The sequence below is a fragment of the Zonotrichia leucophrys genome, chromosome 19 (assembly GCF_028769735.1).
Source record: "Zonotrichia leucophrys gambelii isolate GWCS_2022_RI chromosome 19, RI_Zleu_2.0, whole genome shotgun sequence".
In the NCBI taxonomy this organism is placed as follows: Eukaryota; Metazoa; Chordata; class Aves; order Passeriformes; family Passerellidae; genus Zonotrichia; species Zonotrichia leucophrys.
In genome coordinates this window covers 1,124,507-1,151,117 of record NC_088188.1, presented here as the reverse complement: position 1 = coordinate 1,151,117, position 26,611 = coordinate 1,124,507, and the positions used below count along the sequence as shown (strand labels likewise).

At 52.1% G+C, this 26,611-nt stretch overlaps 1 protein-coding gene across 3 annotated transcripts in view; it reads right to left on the bottom strand.

Moving 5' to 3' along the window:
• Window positions 1–26,611, bottom strand: part of CALN1 (calneuron 1) — a 169,075-nt gene that overhangs the window by 53,788 nt on the left and 88,676 nt on the right. For all 3 annotated transcript variants that reach the window (XM_064729088.1, XM_064729090.1, XM_064729089.1), the window contains 2 exons: window positions 20,851–20,994; window positions 4,474–4,586 (listed from right to left, as the gene is read on the bottom strand). In XM_064729088.1, coding sequence (XP_064585158.1) covers window positions 4,474–4,586; window positions 20,851–20,994 — 257 coding nt within the window. The remainder of the gene's footprint in view (window positions 1–4,473; window positions 4,587–20,850; window positions 20,995–26,611) is intronic.

The window sequence follows — 26,611 nt, the reverse complement described above, 5'->3', positions numbered from 1 at the left end:
CCTGTCCCTGGCCTGTCCCTGCCTGTCCCTGCCTATCCCTGGCCTGTCCCTGCTGTCCCTGGCCCATCCCTGCAGTCCCTGCTGTCCCTGCACATCCCTCCCTCCTTGCACAGGAGTGCTGTTGGATTTTTGGTCATTCCTCCTCACCCATCAAGGATCACAAACCCCAGGATATCCCTCTCCCAAGCAAAAGTCTGTGAGAGCCTGGAGAAAGGAAAAGGTTCCCCCAAACCGAGAGAGCACAAACAGCTGCTGAGCTGTTCCCTGTGCAGAACTGGTGGAATATGAAATGCAGGGAACTCTCAGAACTTTGGGCCTGTAATCCAAAGTTTAGGATTAAACACAGGATTTGATCTGAGACCTTGAAAAGGCTTCCAAACTTAGGTGCTGGAAGCGAGAATGTGGATTTGTAGTTTAAAGCAAAGACACATTAAGCTAAGTAGAGGAAAGTTTAGAGTTTTAGAGTTTAAGATATAGAACAAAATAAAAGTAGTTACAGAGGTAAAGAAGGAGTTTAGCATGCAGCACTGTAGGTTTGTGTGTCATAACATGATTGGCTAAGAAAGTTTACACTGTAGCATGAGTCCATAAAATGAAATATTTAAGGATTGGGTCAAAAACATAAATATCCTTGTTGGCAGTGTTTTATTGGTCAATAACTCCTTAAAAAGTTCTGCAACTAAGGGTCTTGTGACCTTGTGAACCATGCAGTGAAGATGTGAGCTGAACTCACCCTTCCTGCCCATGTAGAAGTTAAGAAAATAAACCTCATCATCAAAAACAGCTCAGAGGTCCTGTCTCAATTTCCTTCCAAAATTGCCCACAAGTAAATTATCACATAGGACCTGCCTTCCAAAACCTGCAGGGACATCCCAGCCGTGAGAAATGAGAGCTCTGGGCAGCATCTCCCTGTTGGAATTCTGCTGCTCTTGCTCCTGCAAAGAAGCTTTGTTTATCCCCAAATGCCCAGGCTGCTCCTGATGGCATGCACAGGCACCGTGGCTGAGGGGATGATCCAGCCCTGTCCCCTCACACCAGACAAAGCCCCAGATGTCCTCCTGGAATTCCCTGCAGCCTCTCCTGTCCCCTGATGCCACCCCCAGATAACCTGCCTGAAATTCCCTGAAGCCCCCCCTGTCCTCTCACACCACACAAAACCCCAGATAACCAGCCTGAAATTCTCTGCAGCCTCCCCTGTCCCCTCACACCACACAAAGGCCCAGATATCCTGCCTGGAATTCCCTGCAGCCTCCGTGTGCACACAGCAAAGGGAAAAAGGAGGAAATCAATCAGGCAGCACTTTGGCTCTCAGCTGGTCAGGTACAAAGTGTACTCGATAATTTGGCTTTTCCAAATCACCTCATCAGAGCTGTGGGCACAGAATTTCCCCTGCCCCCGATGCAGATGTGGCCCTGTTGTTCAACAATGCCACTTGTCCTGACCTCCCAAAGCATTTCAACCACCCCAGAAAGGTTCCTTCCATTCAAAACCTCTCATCCAGGGCTGTTATTCCCTCTGGGCCCCAAGGCCAGGAGCTCCTCCACATTCCATCCCCAAGGAAGTGTTTAACCCTGGAGCCTGGAGGTCTTTGCCCTTAGAAATGAGCTTGGCAAAGACATCCCAGCATGGGGAGGGCTGGAGGGCAGCTGCTGGGATGGGGAGGGAAGGCACTTTTGGGATGCCCACATGGTTCCTCTCTCCCGTGGGAATGATTGAAGAAGCTTTGGGGTGAGGTTTCATGGTGGCACTGCCCAGCCAGGTGTCCCTTTTGTCTCATCCTTGCCTCCCATCTCTGGGCACGGGCACAGCCTTGTGGGCACCACTCCCTCCTTAAAATCCTTCCTTGGGAATGGCTGCAGGGCTGAAGGGCTCTGTCAGCAACCCGGGCTCAGCCCCTGCCACTCACTCCAGAAAATGTGGAAAAACATCAGGGGAAATGGGGAACACAGCCAAGCCCTGGTTCCCACAAAGGCTTGGCTCCCCATCAGGAGTCCCACTGGAGATGCTGCAGAGGCAGAAATGCTCAGGGATGAGGTGACTGATGGCCCTGCAGAGGGATTGGGTAAAGCCAGGGAGCAATGGGCAAAGAGAACCTGTTCCCTGAATGACACTAATATGATTTTTTTCTTTGGGAAAAAGCTGCAGAGACATTGTACTCTACCCCCCAGAGGAAAAGCAACCAGAGATCTTCAAGGGCTCAGAAATCCAGGGAAGTGCTGAGTAAAGAGGTGGTAAAGCCCATAACTGCTGTTCTCCAAGGCCATGGAGCACTGGTGGAACACAGTCAGAGCTTTGCTGCCTGAAGGAGCCCCTGGGGCTGTCCCTGGCCACCCAGGGCTCCCCCCTGGAGCCTCTGCTCCCTTTTCCCTGTCCCATCACAGTCAGGGAGGCACCAGAGCCATTTCCCTGTGGAAGCTGATCCCAGGAACCCACTGCCCTAAATCCAGGCACAATCCAGTCTCCCAGCCTCATTCCAGGCATTTGCAGGGGTGGGAGTGTCACTAAAAGCAGTGGGTTAAACTGTGAGCGGAATTCTCAGCAAGGCTCCAGAATTCTCTGCTCCCCATCCAAGAGCTCAGCTCACAAACCTGATTTTCCCACCAGGATTTTTGCTTCTTGAGCAGCTCCTGAGGAACTGGAATTCAGGAAGGTGCCAGTGGCTCCATGGGATGGGATGGGGCTCCCTCTTCTCCCTCCCAGCCTGGGATGAGGCTCACAAGGAGCAATGGAGGCACTAAAACATTCCTGGCACCCAGTCCTACTCCTCCTGGTGCCATTTACTCCCCCCAGATGCATCACAAACCATGGGGGCTTCACCAGCACCAAACTCCTGCTTTGACAACCAAATCCTGGAATTCAGAGCAGGATTTTCAGGGTTATTCCTGGCCCGTGCCAGAAGGCCAGGAACAAGTTTTTAAAAGCCTTTTAAAATACTCTTCCAAAGCTCCACCCAATTCAGTCTGGACAGGGCTGGAGGGTTGTAAAAGAAGGCAGAAAATCTCATTTCCAGCTTTGGCTCTTTTGCTTCATTAAACTTGAGAACAGCCAAAGTTTCTCAGCAGGCCAGGGTTGTGGGATGGTCAGTGAAAGGAGCTGGAATCCCACAGGAAGCCACACATTTGAACCATTGGCAGCAAACGTGCAGCTCTGTGTTTTGGAGGATTTTTCATCCTGCCATAACAGCCTGGACTGCTTTTCCTGGAAGCTCCAGCTCTGTTTAAAGTCTCACTCCAGGGCAGGCCAAAAGCAGCTCCCAGTGCTGGATGTGTCTCCTTCCAGTGCCTGGGACCAGCAGGACCAAACCACTCCAGGCCAGCACCTGGGGCAAAACTTTCTCTGGCAGAATACAGAGTGCTCATCCCTAAATTCAGAAATCCCAGTGGGACCTGACCTGGCCAGCACATTCCCTCTTGTTCCAGATTGCAATGCAAGATGTTTTCCATTACCATCTGTACGGCAGATTACCTTTGTCAAGTGGGCAGTTTGCCTTATCTCTCTGAGTGACCACAGTCACACCTCCCTTGGGAGGGGACATTGTTGATAACAGCTATTGAATGTCACTGCATGGCTGATAAGAACTACAGCATCCCATTGGGAGATGTGAGCCCAGAGGGAGGAGCCAAGCATTCCTACCCAGATATAATCCAGAAGTTTTGAGACACCAGCACAGCTTCTCCACTGGATTCCCCAGAGGAACAGCAGCTGCCTCTTGTTCCACTGGATCTTCAGAGGAAGAATCCATCCTTCTCTACAGGATCCCTGCTCCAGCAGAACCACCCCTGACACTGCAGGAGGGCTGAGCCACAATTCCAATGGGACTGCCGCCAACACCCTGACCCACAGGGTGTCAGGTTGGGTTCTGACTCTGGCAGTGTTGTTCTAGTGTACTGCATTGTTTATTTTGTCCTTTTAATTTTTTTCCTTTCCTTATTAAAGAACTGTTATTTCCTGCTCCCATATTTTTTGCCTGAGAGCTCCTTAATTTAAAATTTATAGCAATTGGGAGGGGTGGGGAAGGGTTTAACATTCTCCATTTCAGGGGAGGCTCCTGCCTTCCTTAGCAGACTCCTGGCTTTCCAAACCAAGACACCTCTGTGTGGAACAACCCCTGCCACAGCCAAGGGACACTGGACAGGGACACACTTCTGGGAGTAGCTGGGTGGCTTCAAGGTTCCCAACTCAAAAGATTGATGGAGAAAAATGCATTTCCTTCCAGAAGTGAATCCCAGAGTCCCAAAGGTGCTGCACGAGTCTTGGGGTGCTGCTGTGTCCAGCTGCATCCATCCACAGGAACACAGGGCTTGGCTGGACACAATTCTCTCCCCCAACATGGGATGTTCTCCCACAGCCCCCAGCATGATGGACCTCAACACCCTTTCCACAGTCATTTCCACTCAGTAAAACTTCCAGTGCTCCTCAACAAATCCACTCTGGAAGCTGCTAAGAGCAGCAATTCAAGCAATACTGACTTACCTGCCAGAATATGCTGTCTATTGTGTTCCCCAGGAAGCCATCCCTGCCCTCTGACGACACCAGCTTAGGTCCCAGAATGGTCATAAATTCATCAAAATCCACCTGGCCATCCCCTGGAATGAGAGGAAAAGATCAGAGACTCAGAAATCAGAGAGAAGGTTGGGTTGAAGGGAGTTTTAGAGGCCATATAGTCCGACACGCTGATGTGAATAGGGACACTTTCCACTATCCCAGGGTACTCCAAGGGCCTCCAGCCTGGCCTTGGGCACTGCCAGGGATTCAGGGGCAGCCACAGCTGCTCTGGAAATCTGTGCCAGGGCCTCACCACCCTCATTATTATAAATTAATTACACCTTCAAGCCCAACATGCCCTGCTGGACCTGCTGCGCATCAGGATCCCCCACACCTTGGGAAACCTCCACAGCAGCTTCCTGGTGCCCACAGACCCAAATCCTTTGCTGTGCCAGGGGATGGCCCCTGTTATGTCCCAGGTGGCCCCAAGGATAGAATCAGGCCGTGGACTGAGGGGAACAAGTCATTCCCCAGTCCCAGACAGTCCAGAGGCAGCTCCCAAAAAGCCATTTTGGCAGGGGGACAGGAGCCAGCAGCACAGCCAGGGCTCTCCCTCTCAGGTTCTGCAAAGGATTTACAGGGCCAGCCCCAGGCTCCAGAGCGAGGGAGGGCAGGCAGAGCAGGGCCCAGGCCACTGCAGATCCAGAGCAGGGGCCAGGCCATTGCAGATCCAGCAGGCAAAGCAGGGGCGAGGCCATTGCAGATCCAGCAGGAAGAGCAGGGGTCAGGCCATTGCAGATCCAGCAGGCAGATCCAGCAGGGGCCAGGCCATTGCAGATCCAGCAGGTTTTTCAGCCCAGCTTGCCAGCAGCATCCGTGTGTGCCTGGCATGCAGAGCAGGCAGTGCAGGCACAGCCTCAGTGCCACCAGCAGGGACAGGTGACAGGTCCTGCCACTAATGAGCTGAGCTGGTGCAGTGCTGAGTGTGGCTCCTGCTCTGAACAAGGCACGGGGCTGTTTGGAGGGAGTTTTGTACCAAATGTCACTTTTCCCTCCACAAAATAAAGGGATATTCATGCCTGCTGAAAGATCTTTAAAATCCCTGTCTGTCTGAGCAGTTCAATGCCCAGATCTCCTGAGAATGCTTAACCTAATCTTGTGGAAAATCTCCTTCATTGATCAGGCCACGGACATCTCCTCCTCCATGTTAATGAACTGATGGTCTGGGTAAATCAAACCTGCTCCCAGCACTGGTAGGATTTGTGGGGGGTGTGTTTTAGTGCCATTCAGCTGGAAGTGACCGCATCCAGCCCTCCCTGAAGCTGCTGCTGTTCAGTCCCCAGGTGTGAGAAGTGTCTCAGACCGTGAGGCTGCAGCACATCAATGCCAGGGCCATGACTGAAACACCGGCAGTGCCCATGGCAGCGCCGTGTGCCAGCCCTGCCACCGCTGCTACCTGCGCTTCTTAGCACACCTGTGCATCTGCACTTCTAAACAATCACATCTGTGCTTCTTATCATACCTGTGCTTCTTATCACACCTGTGCATCTGCACTTCTAAACAATCACATCTGTGCTTCTTATCATACCTGTGCTTCTTATCACACCTGTGCATCTGTGCTTCTTATCAATGACATCTGTGCTTCTTATCACACCTGTGCTTCTTATCAACCACATCTGCACTTATCACACCTGCGGTTCTTATCAGTCACATCTATGCTTTTTATCAATCATATCTGCACTTCTTATCAATCACATCTGTGCTTCTAATCGATCACATCTGCGCTTCTTATCAATCACATTTGTGCCTCGTATCACACTCCCGTGTGCCGATCTGAGCAGCCGTGCAGCTGATTGCGATTTCCCGTGCCCTTATCTTGGCACAAACGCCGTGGGAAAAACCACAGCCCGAGCCCAAAACCGGCACAGCCCGGGCACAAAACCAGCACAGCCAGGGCACAAAATCAGCACAGCCCGGGCACAAAACCGGCACAGCCCGAGCCTAAAACCGGTACAAACTGAGCCCAAAACCGACACAGCCCGGGGACAAACCGGCACAGCCCGAGCACTCACTGGGCCGAATTGGGATCTCCGGGCTCCAGGAGATTTGGGATTTCTGGTGGGGGGAACATCCTGGGGTGAGGCTCTGCAAGGGATGCTGTAAAATGGGAGGGATCCTCTCATGGTCCCGCTGCTAAAGCCGCTCCCAGCTGCGGAGCTCTGCAGGACCGGGCTCATTTCTGGGCTGGCATATTGAGGTAAGGGGTGGGCAGCGCATCCCCTGGAGAGCCATTCTGTAAAACATTTCTGGGCAGGGGGAAACGCGTTCCCCCGGCGCCCCTCGGGTGGATCGGTCCCGGCATGGTCCCTTCCCGGCCGGATCACTGGGGAAGGGAACAAGGTGACAGCGGCTCCCGGTGATTTACACCGATGGCACCGACAGCAGCGAATCCGTGCGCTGGGATGCAAATCGGGATGCTTTGGGATGCTAATTTCTTTAAATTAGCCAGATTAGCAAGAAAACAATTTGCATTTTAAAGAGGTGCTGGTACCTGCCCCCGCATTCATTTGGCCTGTGCCCGTGTGACCCCGAGCACGGAGTTACTCGGTTCGGGTCTCTCCAATGTCACACGCAGGACTCGGTCCCACACGTGATTCCAGAGAGAAGGACTGCTGGGCTCTGACTTTGTGCAAGACTTCGGGCAGCCCCTCGCTCGTGACTTCCCTGTGCCTCTGCCAGGGATCATCACTAACTTCACAGGCTTTAATTGTCAGCTTAATGAGAGCATCTTCCACAGCCTCCAAAGAAAGATGCCATTGAAAAATGCATTATCCTCTTATTGACTGCTTTTTCAATTAAAACTCTTAACTAGCAAGGCAGCTACACCCCACTTTTGCCTGGTAGAAATATCCCTTTAACATTCATGTGAAGCTGCAGAAAACAAACCTTCCCTGCCATCAGCACCTCAGGAGACTGCAGCATCATTTCATCAACAGAGAGAAATCACGGGTTTGTCTGAAAATTCCTTTTGACAGCCACGAGAGAAATGTTATAAAAACCAACACCAAAACCTGCACGGGGCTGCTCTGCACAGCTCGGACACCACCACAGCCCGGTTTTCAAATCCCATCCTGGGAGCACAGTGTGAAATTTGGGTTTGGCACAGGCAGGAGCTGCCTAGCTCGCCCTCCTGCTCCTCCCCATGGCCTCGCACCAGCGCTGGAATCAAATCCAACCCTCCCATCCCTGTGCTGCAGATGTGCTGCTCTCCCCAGGGTCCTTGGGATTCTGAGCCATGTGTGGATTATCCACAAATTAACTCAGAGTTGGTTTAAGGATGGGGAGAAAAGAGAAAAAGACTGGGTGGGAGCTCATGTGCTGCCTGTTCTCCCACAATCCCTGACCCCAGCAGGGCTCACAGGACCCCAGTCCCCCTGTGAGATGTGTGCTGGTCACATCCTCCCCTCCTCTGCCTCCAGGCTCCCACTGAGGCCTGAGCACAGCTCATCCCACAGGATGAGAACCCCTGGGAGGGCTGGAGGGGCACAGCAGGACAGCTGCAGCCAGGGGGAGCAGGATGTGCTCCCTGGCCCGGGACAGCTCCCTCCTGTCCCTGCTCCCTGGCACAAACACAGATTTATAAACCCTGCTCGGGCTGAGCTCCCTGACTGAGGAAGGGAAATGATTCCATGGGACCGGGCAGCGATGGGTTAATGGCTGCACCTGGGGGTTTCAAAGCTCTTTTCCAGCTTAATGATTCCATGATTCCAAGGCACTCACACATTTCCAGAGCTTATTTACAAACTGGGAGGTCAGGGAAACCTAGGGGCACAGTGGGGTGGGGTCTGCTGGGACAGGGAAACCCTGGGAATGGGGGTGAGGGGTCTATTGGAACATAGAAACCCTGGGAATGGGGCTGAGAGGCTGCAGGGACATAGAAACCCTGGGAATGGGGGTGAGGGGTTCCTGGAAAAGGCAAACCCCTGGGAATGGTGGTGAGGGGTCTATTGGGATATGGAAACCCTGGGAATGGGGGTGAGGGGTCTATTGGGACATGGAAACCCTGGGAATGGGGGTGAGGGGTCTATTGGGACATGGAAACCCGGGGAATGGGGGTGAGGGGCTGCTGGAACATGGAAACCCTGGGAATGGGGGTGAGGGGCTGCTGGAACAGGGCAGGCTGGCAGGTGGCAAAGGGGGTGAGCACAGAGGGGTTCCAGGCAGGTTCCACCCCATCCCTGAGGTCCTTGGGCCAAGGGATGGGTCACTGCCTGTGTGGGTGATCTCTGCAGAACACCTGAGCTGAGCTTAAGCCCTGGTTTAAAGCCACCTAAAGCACTCCTTGATTCCCTCCCAGCAGTGCCCTCACATTCTCCTCCCTGTAAAGCTCCGTGTTAATCCTGGCATTAATGTCACCGAGTCACCCGGGGGCACCAGCGCTGAGGCTGAGCCTCATGACTCAAACAATGACTCAGAACCTCTCTGGCCACCCCAGCAGAGCCAAATCAGATCAGCTCATCATGCCCAGGCCCTCAGCTGGGTGAGAAGAGCTCCAGGTGCCCACAGACCTTTGCTCCCTGCAGGATCCAGGGAAGTGTGACAATAACAAGGCATGGCACTGGTGAGCCTGGCTCATTGTCCCATTGTGGGAAGAGGATGCTGAAGGCCCCAAGCAACACCTCTGGGTTCTCTGGGAACCTTCCCAGTGCCACAGACCTCGTGTGGCCAGCAGGGACTTGCCAAAGCTCCCCCTCACTGCTCATCCATGGGGTGCAGAGAGAGCCTGGGGATAATTCCAGCGTGAGGAACCCCAGCATCAACATTTGCCATGTGTGAGCTCAGTCTGGCCACTCCCAGAGCTCCACAGAGCTCCAGCAGGGAATCCTGGGCTTCCATGGCACATCCAACACCCTTGCGCCCAGTGTGGAGATGGCAGGGCTGGTGCTGGATCATCTCTAAGGTCCCTTCCACCCCAAACCACTGGGGCTCTTTGATTCCAAGGGCACCCAGGATGATGGAGCAGCAGCAAAGAGCAGTGAGGAGCTGGGAATCCAGGGGATTTTCCAGACCTTGCAGCCCAGGGAGGTTTGCTTTGGACCTGAGTGACTCAAGGAAGGGATGTCTACACCTCCGCAAAATGTTCATTGGGCCTTCTAAATAAACCTGTGGGACCACAAAATCATGGAATCATTGAGGTTGGAACTGACCTCCAGGATCACCAAGTCCAACCTTCCTCCAGCACTGCCAAGGCCACTACTGACGCCTGTCCCCAAGAGCCACATCCACATAGATTCTGAACATTTCCAGAGATGCCTGACCACCCTTCCAGTGAAGAAATGGAAGTGAACACATCCACACAGTTTTTGAACATTTCCAGGAATGTCTGACCATCCTTCCAGTAAAGAAATGTTCCCAAAACCCCCCCGAGCTGCCCTGGCCCAGCCTGAGGCCGTTCCCTCTGCTCCTGTCCCTGTTCCCTGGAGCACAGCCCGACCCCCCTGGCTGTCCCCTCCTGTCAGGAGCTGTGCAGAGGAGAGGGGACACAGGAAAAGGAAAATCATCAATGACTGAACACCTGGAGGGGACTGGGAAAGCACCACTGCCCTCCAGGGAGCAGACTGGGGATTGGACACCCTCTCAGGGGAGTTGAAAGAACTTGCAGCCCTTTGGAAAGGGATTTACTCCCTAAGCCACTTCCCTTCAACACCAATTCTCCTCCAGGTTCTGATCCCACATCTCCAGCACTGAGAGGTTCCAGCTGCTCCTGCTGGTTCTGCACTGGTTTGTGAGAGCTGAGCACAGAGAATTCCCACCCTCTCCCTAAGCTGTGAGCTCAGACAAAGGATTTCATCTTCCCTCAGCCCTTCACTATGGGGAGCCGGGGAAGCTGGATCTGCTGGGATGGGCAGCAGGAACCAGAGCCAGAGCTGTGCAGTCACCTTGCCAGGGCACCAGCAGCCCCAAACAGCCCCAGGTGCACCCAAACCACCCCCTGAGCCCATCCCACCTTCTCCTGATCCCACAGGATCCACCCTCAGAAATCTGCCCAGGCTGGAAATGCCAGGCAGGGAGAGCAGGGCTCCAAATCCCCTCATCCCAGGGAGAAGCAGCAGCTCCTGGGAACTCCTGCCCGAGCTTTGAGGGAAAAAGGGAATGCTCAGAGGAGCAGGAGTGACCCCATCCCACCCCATTCCCATGGGATTGTCCCACCCTCAGCCCTCAGGAGAGACCCCCGACTCTGCAAACCTCTCCTGTCCCAGCTGCTCCTTTGGAGGATGCAATTAAATCTGGAGAAAGAGCTAGAGAGGAGAAGTGGAGAGGGAAAAGGTGGCTGGAAATGAGAGGGGGAAAAGGGAAATGAGAGGGGGAAAACATTTCTGGAAATGAGAGGGGGGAAAGGGAAATGAGAGGGGGAAACATTTCTGGAAATGAGAGGGGGGAAATGAAATGGGAGGGGGGGAAAGGGAAATGAGAGGAGGGAAAGATGCCTGGAAATGAGAGGGGGGGAAAGGGAAATGAGAGGGGGAGAAGGGAAATTAGAAGGGGAAAAGGGAATGAGAGGGAGAAAACATTTCTGGAAATGAGAGAGGGTGAAAGGGAAGTGAGAGGGGGGAAAGGGAAATGAGAGAGGGGAAAGGGAAATGAGAGAGGAAAAAGGGAAATGAGAGGGATAAAGGAAAATGAGAGGGGGAAAACATTTCTGGACATGAGAGAGGGAGAAAGAGAAATGAGAGGGGGAAAGGGAAATGAGAGGGGGAAAACATTCCTGGAAAAGAGAGGGGGGGAAGGGAAATGAGAGGGAAAGGAAATGAGAGGGGGGGAAAGGAAAATAAGAGGGTGAAAAGATGCCTGGAAATGAGAGGGGGGAAACGTTCCTGGAAATGAGAGAGGGGAAAGGAAAATGAGAGAGGGGGAGAAGGGAAATGAGAGGGGAAACATTCCTGAATTTCATCACCTCCACCCCCGGGCAGAACGGACTTCGCCCGGGTTTTCAGAGCCTTGTATATGGAATTGGCTGGATAATGCTCACTGATTGCTCCCTGAATGAGCCTTTCTCTGGCCATTCTCAGGATAATCAGGTCCCTGGAAGTTCCCCGCGTGGCCCCGGCCGGGGTGAGGATGAGGATGAGGATGTGCGCTGGGAGCTGATGAGCACCGCGCTGCTCCTGCCGAGCGTGACCTCCAGCGAGCAGCGAGGTGAGATATTTAAAGTTAATGAGCTGGGTTTGCAGCTCGGGGCCCCGAGCACACAATGCTGTTTATTTTTATTCTCCAGCAGCTCCCTGCGGTGCTGGCCGGCCCGGGCTGGGTCATTGCCGTGCCCAGCTCAGCCTGGCAGGGCTGGCACGGGCTGGGCAAGGCTGTGCCCTGGGGTGAGGCAGAGGAGGAGCAGGAACAGCTCCAGCCTCAGGAGATTCCCCAGACAAGGCTCTCGGTTTCAAGGACTGGGAGGTCAGAGCCTCCTCAGCAGCCTGACCCCTCGCCCAGCACGAGGCAGAGAATTTCTCCCTAATTACAGATCAGTCAGGGGAAGTCTGGCACAAAACTTTGGCCTTGGAAAAGAGTTTTAATTATAGACAGCTCCAGTGACTTCTGGGAGGAGAGGAACAGCTGCCCCCACTGCCAGGGAGGATGTGGGACTGTGGGAGTGAATCCAGGAGAGCACAGAGCTCCTGCCAGGTCTGGGACACCTCTGTAGCCAGGCTGGAGAGGAGAAGCTCCAGGGAGAGCTCAGAGCCACTTCCAGAGCCTGAGGGGGCTCCAGAAGAGCTGGAGAGGGACTGGGGACAAGGGATGGAGGGACAGGACACAGGGAATGGCTCCCACTGCCAGAGGGCAGGGATGGATGGGATGTTGGGAATTAGGAATTGTTCTCTGTGAGGGTGGGCAGGCCCTGGCACAGGGTGCCCAGAGCAGCTGTGGCTGCCCCTGGATCCCTGGCAGTGCCCAAGGCCAGGCTGGACATTGGGAGCAGCCTGGGACAGTGGAAGGTGTCCCTGCCATGGAATGAGAGGAGCTCTAAGATCCCTTCCCACCCAAACCATTCTGGGTTTCCATCAAAACATCACTGGATCTGAGGAAAGGATCAAACATCTCCACTGGAGCCCCTCTGTCCCTTAAGTCCCTCCACTCCTGCAGTTTTCAGAGCACTTGTGTGGATCTGGTTCCATGACAGCGCCACAGAAAAGCTCCATGGATTGTACAGACATATCCCTGCAGGAGGGGGTTCCATGGGCTGGGGGGCTCCAGCCCAGCCCAGAAGGGAGGAGCAGGGGGCTTTGTCCATCCCACCGAGCAGAGGAGCTGCAGAGCTCCTCACTCTGGCACCTCTTGGCTCGTCCTGTAGGGGAGGAACAGCTCCCCAGGCCTGGTTTGACCCGTTAAAACGAAATCTGTGACCCTCCCTGTCAGGGACTGAGGGGACAGGGACCTGCTCCTGCACAAGCACTCAAACCAGGAGGGAAAGCCCAAGGCAAACAGGGCTGCAGTAAGGAATAAATGCCCAACAGACACCTGCCAGCTCCACAGCAGCCCCATGGAGCTGTAGGATGCCCAGGGACCAGCCCTGCCACCAGATGTCCCCAGGGAAGGGCTCTGCAGGGGCTGCTGAGTCCCCAGAGCCCCCAGCCCTCTCTGAAATCCCCTCCTGGGCACCCAAACCCCTTTGGCAGGTCTGTGCAGACTCAGGTCCATCCCCAGCTGTGAGCAGTGGTCCCTGTGTCCCATGGATCAGGAGCACTGGGACCACCCCAGAGTGCCCAGGATTCCATCAGCAGCTCTGCCCCTGCCCTGGGAGGGGCAGAGAGCTCTGGGTGCACCTGGGCAGCACCAGCAGCTCATCACTGTGGGTGCTCCCTGGGGCACACACACCCTGGGGAGCCACAATGAGCCCAGGGCACTGCATTTCAGCAGGAAATCAAATTCCACAGGGATGGAAACAAAGCACAGGGCATGAGGAGCATCCCAGCCCAAGCACGGGTGCGTTCCAGGGGGGGCTCTGCACTTCAGGCCTTCCTTTTGTGCTGGGCTGCACTTCAGCAAAGGCAGGGTGGGATATTACTGGCTATAATTTGATGTAATTCGGTGTAATTTGATGAACCTCTTGCTGCTCCTGAGCTGCAGATTTGACAGGCTGCAGCAGCAGCTGTAATTACTCCTCATTTCTGCAGTGAGAACACAGAATGGGATAAAATGTGATAATCCTCATTGTCCAAATGAGAGCAGACATGGAGAGAGTGGCCCCATAAATCCAGACACATCTCATCAAATCCATCCTGCTGCCCAGGATGTATTCCCAGCTCAGCAACACATTTTAAAGGACAGCCAGGCTGGAATGTGGCTGGATCGTTTCTCACACTGAAAATCAGTTTGAGATCAAAGGACAAACCCCAAATCCATCATAAGCCATTGCCCATGGATCCCTGGGAGTGCCCAAGGCCAGGCTGGATGGGGCTTGGAGCACTCTGGGGTAGTAGAAGGTGTCCCTGCCCATGACAAGGGATGGAGTGAGATGATTTTTAAGATTGTTTCCAACCCAAACCTGGGATTCTGGGATTCTCTGACTCCTATGAACTCTGATTCTAACCCAGAAATGGTTCCTGGTCCCCCTCCAGCAGCCTGGGCTCTTTTATACTGAAACACATTTTATATTGAGATATAAACTGAAATATTTTATCCAGCTCTTTTCATGCTGAAACAAAAGGAAACATCCACCACAGTAAAAAACCTCAGGAAAACCCAAGAAGAAAAGTGTGAGAGACAAAAGAAGCAGAGAAAATGTTTCCAGCTTGGGAATGTCACCATTGTCCCTCACAGGGCAGCTCAAACTGAGCTTGTGGACAGAAGCCAACATTGCATTGATCAAAGGTTGGACAGGATGATCTTGGAAGTCTTTTCCACCCTTAATGGTCTTGTGATCCTGGGATTTGTCCAACCTTAACAATCCTGTGATCTTGGATTTGTCCATGCCTAAGAACAAGGGATTGTCTTCTGTCTGCCCTGGGGAAAAGCTGACCAGTTCATTTTTGAAGGAGAGATTTGCTCTGTCTCCAGATGTCCCAGCCAATGTCCCTTGGCCATTCCCATCCCTGTCCCCAGCTCTGGTGTCCCTTCCCTCCCCAGGAGCCAGGGCAGGCAAACAAAGCAAAGTCCCTGGGGAGCCATGGACAGCAGGACAATGGCTGGAGGGACACGGTGACACCACACAGCCATGGCACTGTCACTTCTCTTTCCAAAGAGAATTTGGGACATTCTGGGATGTGTCACCTGCAGTGGCAGAACTGGAGAGGTGACATCCTGGGGAGCAATGAAGAACTGGGGGGAGAATCTCAGTTTGAAGTTCTGGAAGAGTCCTGGAATCCCTGAGGTTGGAAAAGACCTCCAAGGTCATCAGGTCCAGCCATGGCCACCAAACCACAGCACCAATGGGGCACTTCTGCCTGGGTTTGAACACCCAGGACAGCCTCAGGTTGTTCTGGAAACACCCAGGAAAAGTTTAGGTTGGATATTGGGGAAATGTCTCCATGGAAAGGCTGATCAGGCACGGACACTGCCCAGGGCAGGAGTAGACTCCCTGTCCCTGGAGGGGTTTAACAGCCCTGTGGAGGTGGCACTTGGGGACATGGGGCAGTGCTGGCCTTGGCAGTGCTGAGGTTGGTTGGACTCTATGACCTCAGAGATGTTTTCCAACCTCAATTATTCCATGACTCTCCCAGAATTTGACGTCCCCCATTTTCCATTGCTCCCAAGGATGTCACCATCCCAGAATGTCCCAGAGGTTCCAGGCAGGTCCCTGGTGAAACCAGCTCAACTTCTGCTTCATCAAAAGACTCCCCATTCTCATACCAATAAATAATTTGACATCCAAGGGTGGATTTTCCCCCCCTCTTGTGGTAGCCTGGAGTTATTTTTCCAGCTGCTCCTCTAATTAGTGCACCAAGTGCTCATTTTATTCCTCAGATAAAAATCCCAACGAAACCATTTGTGACACTTAAGTCACACATTCATCTCTTTTATGGCAAATCCTGCTTAAAGAGGAGGAATCCCAGATAAGGCCACACATTCCATGTGCCATTTCCCAGTGTTTTTATCAGCATCGCTGCCAATTGGAAGAATTTACAAATAATTCCTTTTTCCAGCACAGAAATGTGTAAAATATTTCCCTTTCCCTGTGCTGGCAGAACATTCCAGCTCATTCCCCAGCTTGCAGAGAGAATCACAGGCCCCTCTCACAGTTTGTGTCTATGAAATGCAGAATTATGGCTGAAAATTAGGAGAATCCATGGGATAAAGGTGAGATTTGACCTCTGGGAGCATTCCCAGAAGAAAATATTGGCTCCCTACAAGGCACAGCCCCCAGAGGGGTGCCCAGGTCCACCAACAACCTCTGTGGGAACAGCCCCACACTTCCAAACAAAGCTTTGGGCTAAGGGGAATCTCAGAACCCCCAGCCCTCACCTCCCTTCCTAAAGAGAAACATTTTTGCCCACAAATCCCTTTTTTTCCTGTCCTGTTCTGGCACTTCCCATCCCAGCAGTGCCACAACCTCTCCTGGAGTTCACAGCAGGAGGGTTCTGAGGATTTCGTGGAATTTCTCTGGAGTCCTTGAAATATTCCAAGGAGATTCCCATTTTTCTCCATAACTGAGGGGGTTTTATGCCAGTTAGGGATCCAGGGGATCCCCAGCCCTGCTGCTCTCCTGCCTCCAGGGAGGAGTGGCAGGAATGGGATATTCCCAGGAAATCAGGGCATGCAGAGGGAGGTGAGGGCAGAGCCACTCTCTGCACTCCTGGCAGTGCCAGGTTGGTGGCTGGTGACACATCCCTCTGCTGGCCTGTCCCCTCTGCAGGAAGGCTGGTGACACTTCCCTGTGCAGGGAGGTGCTGGCAGCCCTCAGCATCAGAGGTGACACCTGTGAAGGGCTCCTGGCCCAAATCCCAGCTGTGCCAGGGCTGGTTTTGCTCAAGCTCCAGCAGTGTTCTCTCCCTAACCCCATTTTCCCTCCAAAAGTGATGAATTATGAAGCATCCATTCCTTCCTGCTCCCATGGGAGCTCTGAGAGCATCACTGAGCAGCTGCACAGTGGCCCTGGAGGCAGCTCTCCGTGTGCCATTCCCTGTGTCTGTCCCTGTGCCACTCTGTGCCATTCCCTGTCACAGACATCTTTTATGAAAAATCTTTTCTTTAAAGATTTTTCTTCCTTAGAAGGTGAGAAGCCTCAGGAACAAAATGTAAACAATGGTTACCTGCTGCTGTGGAATACAACAGGTGCATCTGTGATTGGTCTCATGGGGTTGTTTCTAATTAATGGCCAATCACAGCTGGCTTGGACGGAGAGTCTGAGCCACAAGCCTTTATCATTCCTTCTTTTTCTATTCTTAGCTACCCTTCTGATGAAATCCTTTCTTCTATTAATATAATATAATATAATATAATATAATATAATATAATATAATATAATATAATATAATATAATATAATATAATATAATCATAAAATAATAAATCAGCCTTCTGAAACATGGAGTTAGATCCTCGTCTCTTCCCTCATCCTAAGACCCCTGTGAACACCATCACAATTCCCACTGTAATTCCCAGTGTCATTTCCTGTCACTCCATGTGCCACTCCCTGTGTTATTCCCTGTGCCACTCCCTGTGTCTGTCTCTGGCTCAGTGGCAGGAGGTGACACCAGGTGTGAAGTTCTCTGGTCAGGTCCCTTTGTGCTCAGCCCCAGCCCAGCTCCAGCCCCTGGTTCTCCTGGTTTTTGCTGGCCCTCAGTGAAGTTGGCCAGGGCAGATGCAGCCCCTCTGCCACGCTGGAATTCGCTGATGAAAACTGGATGTTGGGACTGCTCAGGCTGGCTCAGCTTAAATCCCCAGCCCTGCCAATTTTCTTACCTCATCTGCAGGCCCTGGCAGCAGTTTTGATGGGAAGGAAGGAATGGATGTCTGGCTGCTCCACCTGCCAGCACATCATAACTCACGGCATGGGGCAGGGATGTGCAGGGGATTTCAGCTCTCCCCAGCTCTCCTGACCCCTGGGGACTCCCCTGAGTGTGACCTTTCACGCACCCGAGCTTCCAACCCATCTAATGCCAGCAAGAACCTGGAAAACCTCAGCAGCCTCCCCAGGAGTAAATGGGAAGGTGGTCAGGCTGTTCCTGGGAGCACTGGGCACAGCCAGCATTCCTGCCCTGCTCCTGCATGCTGCCCTTTCCCAGTGGGAGAGGAGGGAGGAGGCTGCTGCTGGCTCTCACTCCACAGTCCAAGTTAAATCCCAGGAAAAGGTGAAGAATCCATTGGAGAAAAAGTAGCCATAATAATATAAATTCAAGCTGTACAGCACTAATTCAATTTGCAGGCAAGGTAAATCTTTCACAGAACATTCCCCTCTTTGCTCAGTGCCTCAGGAATTTCCCATTCCCTGACTTTTTTTAAATCCACGGCCCACTTGACCTTCCCTTGGCAGAGCCCCCAAAGCCCTGCTCCAACACTGCACCAGTAGAGCCAGTTTGGAGCTGGAGGATCAGCTGCCATCCCTGCAGAGAGCACACAGAGCAGCCTGGAAAGCCTCAGCAGGAATTTACCCCTTCCCTCATTCCAGGTTTGACTGCACTCCCCAGCCCGGGTCCCTCCACAGCAGCAGTCTGCACAGAGCGGTGCCAAAGCCTGCCAGAGTCAGGGAAGGACTGGACATGAATCAGAGCTGGGAGCCAAGTCCCAGCACTCTTTTTCCAAAAAAGCTCAGAATTTCGGGAAAAGACCCCAGGAACTGGCAGCACACTGAGCCTGGCTTTGCCAAACCTGAGCCCGAGTCCCTCTCTGCCAGGAAAGGCCAGCACAGCAGGGCAGGGGGCAAACAGCAGCTCTTGGACAGACACTTCTAAAAGTGATGGATTCCTTTCTTCCCCTTTTCTTTAGGGAATAATGAGATCATTCCTACAGCAGGTCTCCTGTCCCTGCCAGGCTGTGCAGCCCTTTCTGTGCAGGACCTCAGCAGGGTGACAGCCCTGGTGACAACTGTCCTGTGCCTCGCTGGGACATGGGGAATGCCAGGCGGGCAGGGGATGTCACTGCCCCCTCTCCCTGGGCTCTGCTCCCCAGTGTCCCCAAGGATTTCCCCAGTGTCCCCAAGGGTTTCCCCAGTGTCCCCAAGGACTCCAGGCTCTCCTGGATCCCCCAGCCCCTGCTCTGTGCTGGTGTTCACAGGGGTCCAAGGATGAGGGAAGAGACGAGGATCTGACTCCATGTTTCAGAAGGCTTGATTTATTGTTTTATGATATATATTATATTAAAACTATACTGAAAGAATAGAAGAAAGGAGTTCATCAGAAGGCTGGCTAAGAATAGAAAAAGAAGGAATGATAACAAAGGCTTGTGTCTGGGACAGAGAGTCCGAGCCAGCTGACTGTGATTGGCCATTAATTAGAAACAACCCCATGAGACCAACCACAGATGCACCTGTTGCATTCCACAGCAGCAGATAATCATTGTTTACATTTTGTTCCTGAGGCTTCCCAGCTTCTCAGGAGGAAAAATCAGGAAAGGATTTTTCATAAAAGATGTCTGTGACACTGCTCTGGCAGGATTCCAGCGTTCCCCCCCGTCACAGCCCTGGGACAGGGTTATCTCTGCACCCCAGCTCCTGGCAGCAGGGAGGGCTCCCCTGCCCAGGACATTTTAAAGGAATTGTTCCTTGTGCTCAGCTCTGCAGCAGCTGAAATCCCTCCCTGGCTCCAGCATCCCGATCCTGCATTTCCCTCCCTAACGGGGGTTCTGTTGCTTTTATTCCCTCAGTAATTGTTTGATGAGTTCTCCCAGCAGGACCTGGCTCGGGATGATTTCACCCCTCAAAACTTCTCCTGGTAGAGCAATCAACACCTCCTTGGAGCAGCTCCCAGCCCAGCAGCTCCGGGACTGTGGGGAATCCTGCTCCAAATGTCACCAGCAAGGGCTGCCCAGGAATGCACAGGGAAAGGTTCAAAGAGCCTTGAGCAAAAATTATCTGTGCAGGGTGGGATTGTTGGGGTGTCTGGGCCAGTCCAGGAGCTGGGCTGGATGATCCTGGGGGTCCCTTCCAGCTCATGGGGATATTCCATGATGGTGATGGCATCAAAGGAATTGCTTCCATCACTTTCAGCCTGGCTCAGCTTCTGATATCCGACTTTGGTTTGTGTTTCAGCTGTGGGATGTCCCCCTCCAGGCTGGGACAGCCCCTCACCACTCTGAGAGGAGACTCAGCTCCTCCTGAGGGGCAGCTCCTATTTCTGCTCTGTGTGACAGGGACAGGGAATGGCTGGAGCTGGGCCAGGGGGGGTTAAGGTGGATTTTAGGGAAAAGTTCTTGCCCGTGTGAGAAACGACTGATCACTTTTTCAAATGTTAATAAACTTTAACAAAAATTACAACCAAGGACTAAATAAGGAAAAATTACAGTGCTGAGAGCACCCTGTGACTACCAGCCATGTGCTCCTCTACAAAATGGATTCTCTGCTTTTTATATCCTTAGCCCCTCTTAAAGTTTTGTCAGCCAACTCCTTCTGTGCCATCCATTAGTGGAGATCACTTTTTACACCTTGAACAGAGGCCAGGTGTTGTTATGCTGTGCTTCCTGGTGACAAGCCAGTCTCCTCTAAATGTCCTGACTACTGAGGCTGTTACAAGGAGGGGAGGGAAAGAGGACTGTGGAATGACATCTTACAATAACATTACCATACATCTGTATAATATCTGCCTCTTAATTATGAGAGCCAACTATTACATTGTCTATAACACCCCCAGGGAATGGTCCCAGCCCTGAGGCTGCCAGAGCTCCAGGAGCTCCCAGAGTGGGATTGTTGGGATTGTGAACTTTGCTCTGGGTTCACCCAGCTGTATCCCACAGGGGATGATCCATCCCCCTTCCACGGATTGCCTGATCCCTCGGATTACCCACAGCAGCTTCACATCTCACCTTGCCCTTTCCTTTTGTGTGGAGAAAACCAAGTTCCCCAGCTCCCTTCCACCCTTCCCTTGGTGAGCAGGAATTGCTGGATGGGGATCCAAGGGCTGCCAACAACTGGGAAAGCCCCTGTGTCACTATAGGACACAAAAGAACACAAGCTCACACTGCTGTTCTCAAGGTGAAGAAAAAAAGGGAAGTTTATTTTCTGACACTAACATTTATAGTTTTCCAGGAGTGACAGTGGATTGGAGGGTGACAGTGCCACCTCTCCAATGACACTGGACTGACCAACAGTCCATCAACTTTTTCTTCTTCCATAAAGAATGCAAAACAATGAGTTATTTACAGAAAGTGTGTGAGAAAGTTCACTACAAGAATGTCAACATCAGAAGGCTTAGAAAATCTTTAAAAAATCAGCACTCACCATCCATGTCCAGGCGCTGCATGATGATGGCCAGCTCCACCTCACTGGGCATGTAGCCCAGGGAGCGCATGGCCATGCCCAGCTCCTGCTTGGAGATGAAGCCATTCCCATCCCGGTCCAGCACTCGGAAAGCCTCCCGGATCTCTGCGGAGGGAAATGGGAGAAACAACTGCTCACTTTGGAAATTTTCAAAAGTTTATTAAACCTCAATGAAAATACAACAAAAGGACTGTGAAAAAATGCATATTTTATGGTTGGCTTGTCGCAAATATTAAAATGAATATTATATGTGTTATGTTAGAAAGTTATGCTGTATTAATTTTTAATTGGTGTGTCAAATATAGATCTTTAGGTTCTAACATATTTTAAAATAAAAATTTAATAATAAATAATAATTTAAATAATAATTTTTAGGTTATAACATAATGTTAAAATAGAAACTATGCTATGTAAGATACTTCTTAAATAAACGACTCGCACTGGATAGCAGCCACAGGACACCTGAATCTTTCAGAGAAAGAGAATTTATTGCTCCATTATCAGAAGAAACAAACTTCTTCCTGCCTTGCTCAGCCCTGAAGATGCTGTTAGGATTCAGAGGAAGAAGTTGACACTGCCCAGACAGAATCCTGTGTTTGAATGGAATTTATGCATCCTGGATGAGGTGTATGAATATGCAGCAGGCTGTTGCTTTTAAGGGTTAATCCTCTGTTAATGTGGGTCCTTTTTCGGGCTTATTTTACCCAGAAAGAGCCAACTGGACTGTCTGTAACTCTTTGTACTTATTGTCTCATATTGTCCTAATCCAAACCGTCCAAATTATTATTACTCTAATTATATTGCTGTTTTTATAACCGTTTTATTATCATTAAACTTTAAAAATTTTTTAAAAATCAAGTGATTGGCATTTTTTGCAGGACTACATAAGGAAAAATTTGCAGTGCTGGAAACTGCCCCTTGTGCATACCACATGGCCAGTTCATCTTCAAGCTGGATGCTCAGTCTTTTATACCCCTGGGGTTGCATCAGCCAGCCCTGGCCCCTCCCAAGGTCTGTCACTCAGCTCTTCTGTGCCATTTATCAGTGCAGACAGCTTTGTACCTGGATTGGAGCTCAGGTGTTGCCATGCCCACCCCCTGAGCACCCCCAGGCTTTTCCATTCCCACCTGGCCCATGCCAGGGACACCTGTGCAGCTTCTTTGTGCCTGTCCTGGACAGCCCAGGCTGTGTGATGGCAACAATACAGGGGGGGAAAGGGAACTGTGGGGAGAACAGAGGGCATCTAAACTACAATAACATAACTGTACATCACTAAAGCTTTTCTTAATATTCACACAATAGTTATCCCTTAATTGTGACAGCCAATCGTCTCATTATCCATCTGTAACAGAAGGGAGAAGGGAGGAACTGCTATGGTGGAGGACTCTGTGGATGCTGAGCAGCAGCTGCTGCCTTTTCCAAGGTTAATTGTGAATCTTTGATCATCCCAGGGCAGGATGATCAGGATATGTTAATGCACACCCACAAACCTCCGTGCACTCAGGATATCCCAAGATCAGAGACACAGAACTGGAAAAGCCTCTAAGATTGGGTCCAACCATTCCCCCAGCACTGCCAGGGCCACCACTGAGCCAAGTCCCCATCTGCCACATCCGCAGGGCTGTTAAACCCCTCCAGGGACTCCACCCTGTGCCACCCTTCCAGTGAGGAAATAATTCCCAATATCCAACCTTCACCTCTGCTGGCACAACGTGAGGCTGTTTCCTCTTCTGCTGTTGCTGTCACCCTGGGTGATTTCCTTCTCTAGATCCTGCTCTGAGATTTTCTCTAATTTATAACGTTTTTACAGCACTAAACAGCCTCAGATCAATAAAAATACTGATGGAACATAAGGAACCACTTGCATCAATCGTCCTTAGCTTGGCTCAGCTCCTGATATCTGACTTTGGTTTGTTTTTTAACTTTTAACTGCTCCAGCCCGTGGCAGCCACTTGTGTGAGGGGAGACACTGAGGAGCAGCTCCAATCTCTGCTCCTGGGACAGAAACAGCTGGGGCTGGGCCAGGGCAGGTTTATGTTGGATTTTGGGAAAGGTTCTTCCCCCAGAGCATGCTGGCACTGCCCAGGGAATGGGCACAGCCCTGAGGCTGCTCCAGATGCTCCAGGGATACCCAGGCTGGGATTGCTGGGGTGTCTGTGCAGGGCCAGGGGCTGGACTGGATGCTCCCTGTGGTCTCTTCCCACTCAGGATATTCCATGGTTCCATAATCCACCACCTCAATGTCTCTGCTCACAGACCTCTCAGCTCCCAGCCCCAAACTCCCCAGATCTGCCTCTTGCAAATGCCAGAAATTGTAACTTCCCAGCAGCTGGGAGCCTGTTTCACGGGAAATGTTGGAGCTGAGGAGGGAAAGAGGCGCCAATTCCTCAGTTTTGGTGAAGCAGTCTTTGCCCCATGCTTGGAGAGGGAATCAGAGGATGCTCCATCATCTCCCACTGGGAATGGGGATTTGGGAACAGCCCAGGGCTCCCTGCAACTGCTCAAAGGAATTTCACCTTCATTTAAAGCATTTCACTGGAGAAGCAGGAGGGAAAATTCATCAGGTTTTTTTGGGAAAAGAACCCCAAACTAATGAAAAATTTCTCCATTCTCCATCAGGAACTGTAGGATGGAAAATATTTGGCCTGCCTGGCATAGTTCAGGCTTTAAGGGAAATATTCCCAGTCCTCCATGGGCTGCCAGAGTCTCCCCCCTCCTGTCCCTCAGGGGCTGCCAGACCCTGCAGAGGGACCTCAGGAAACATTTGGATGTTCCTAGGAAAAGGCAGGAGCACCAGAGCCCACCAGGGAATGGTTCTGATGGTCTTTGTGAAGCTTTATTTAAAGCTTTACAATTCAAAATCTGCTTCTAAACCACCCCACCCAGGTTCAGCCCATCCCCTGCCCCCCTGCCCCCACCAGACCACTGCCATTTCCAGGGCCAGGATCCTGTTCCTGTTTCCATGACAGGATCCTGATCCCATTTCCCATTCCCATTTCCAGGGGCAGGGTCCTGTTCCCATTTACAGGGCATAATCCTAATTCCATTTCCAGGGGCAAGATCCTGATCCCATTTCCTGTTCCTATTTCCAGGGGCAGGGTCCTGTTCCCATTTCCAGGGCAGGATCCTGTTCCCATTTCCTGCTCCCATTTCCACGTCTCCCTGCCAGCCCACCCTGCTGGGAGGGAAAGGTGGGGAGGCTGCTCAAAGCTTGGGCTCATAATTCCAGGAGCCTTTGGAGCATTCAGGACTGAATCCCTGAATCCCACCAGACTCTGCAAGCTGCAGGGAAATCTCCTTTCATGTGTGGTCCTGAGAGCTCAGTGCAGTAAATATTACCCCCAGATCAATTAATGGGAAAAGGAACTTGTGGCAGCTGAAGGCAGAAGAATGAGATTCATTGCAGGGAGAGGATTTTAAGAAGTAAAACATGAATCTGGAAAAGTTTACATGTGAGACTGATCCAAATGCCAGGGGTAAATGCCAGGGATAAAGGACACGTGTCCAGGGCTCTGCTGGGGAATATCCACACAGCAGCTCCAGCTGAGGGTCCTCTCCAGGCACACCCATCCCAAAAGCTGCATTAACAGCACTCAACCCTTGAGCCTTGAGCAGAGCAAACCCCCACACACACATTTGGGGCTTTCTGTTCCTCTCAAAGACCTGAACTTCAGACCACGCTTGGCACACCCTCCCCAGATCCACTGCCATCACCAACCAGAGCCTTTCCCCTCCCCACTCTATAAATACCACTTGTGCAGAGGTAGATATGAGCTATTTATAGGCTGAACACACTGTACAGGGAGCAGTGTGACCTCAGGCAGAGCCTCCTCCTGATCTTACATGGAACAGCTCCTCCTCATGCCCTTCTCTTCCCAGGGGTTATTCCCAGGCTCCTGCAGGTGCTGCCCATCCTGAGCACCCTCCCCAGCCCAGCCCTGCTCCCAAACCCCACTCCAGGGCCCTGTGGCCCCTGGCTGCCCATCACCTTCCTCTCCAGCTGTTCCATTTCATTACCCAAAGCTAAAAATACAGCCTCCCTTTCCCCAGATGCCTTTCCCCACCAAGTCTCCATGGCAACAGATGCTCCCGGCTCAGAGCTGCGAGGGGATGTGGTCCATGGAGTCAGTCTCTCCACAGACAGCGCTGGGGCTTGGAGAAGCTTTGGGATCTTTCCTATTCCAGCATCTCCACAGGGATGCTTTGCCCTAATCCAAAATAGCAGAGCCCTGTTCTGGCTTTAAGGATCACAGGGGGGAGTGTGTTGAGGAGCTGCTGCCCCAGTAGCTGCCCTGTCCCCCTGCCCAGCCTGGGTGGCAGCAGGGAAAACCAAGCACATGGGGATCAGAAATCCCAATATTTATTCCTCTTTCCCTAAGCAGTGCCTTCATTTACTCCCAAACGTGGGCAGCTGACACAGAACTGTACCAGAGGATAAAAGGGGGAGGAGATCCCAGGAAAAATCAGAGGACAGGAAGCTCATCCTGCCCCATGCAATCCCATAGTCCTGCAGGGATTGGGGTAGGGAGGGACCAAGGCTCCTCTGGTTCCACTATCCCAGGCTGCTCCAAGCCCCGGCCAGCCCTGGCCACCCCATCATCCCAATTAACACCTTCGTTAATGACCTCAAAGAGCAGCAGCCACATGAATTTAATTCCCAAGTGATCCAAGGCTGGGAAGAACTTGAAGGGTGCAAGTCCAGCGAGGAGAAAGGAACAAATCAGTGAGGGTTTGGGGGCTGCAGGAGCAGAGCTGGCCCTAAAAGCTTTCCCAGGAAAGTTTATCCTGATGTTCCTCCCTGGGTGTGAAGATTCCCGTTCCCCAGCAGCCCAGAGCACAGCACTCCCTTCCCAGAGTTATTTGAGCATTCCAGAGCTGTGGAGGGGAAGGGGGGGAGAGATGTGTTTGCTTTTAATTCATTCCCTCTCTCTGCTGCCATTGAACAGCTGCACTTTACAGCATCCCGATTACCCAGCACATGTCCCATCGACCCCTCCTCCGGGAGAAGGAGGGGAGAAGCAGAGAAAGGAGGGGAGAAGCAGGGAAAGGAGGGTTCTTCATTACCTTTCTGAAGGGCACCAACAGCGCTGCCAGAGCCGGCCCTGACGCCCAGCCTAAAAGTGCTTCACTGCCCCAAATCCATCCTCATCCTGCCCTCCCGCTAATCCCGCTCCATCCCCATCCCTATCCCTGCTTCATCCCTCTCCCTGCTCCATCCCATCCCTCCCCATCCCTTTCCCCACTCCAGCCCGACCTTCCCGCTCATCTCTCTCCCTGGCCGGGTTTATTTCCAGTGATTTCCCTGGGCACCCATCGTCATTCTGTTGTGTCTCCCGGACGAGGATGAACAACAATTCCCCGGAGAATTAATTCCATCACATGCCCTGGGGTGGTTTGGGGTGTAAATCCCACCCCAAAAGTGTCATTACCCCGCTGTCATTGGGGAGATAAGAGCAGAGATAACGCCGCCCCAAATCTCCCCACTCATTGCATCCTTAATTGTCCTTAATTGCACCTTTGGGCCCCCGAATACGGAGGGAAGGATCTGAAAGCTGCAAACAGCTCGTCCTTGAGTGAACCGGGGAGTGAGGCTTGGCACTACTACGGCTAAAAATTGGAAATTTCCAGCCCTCCATCTGCTATTCTCACTCTTGTTTTTTTGGGTGGGTTTTTTTTCCCTGCCGCAAATTGCAACGAAGTGTCAAAATAATCCTGTTTTTAT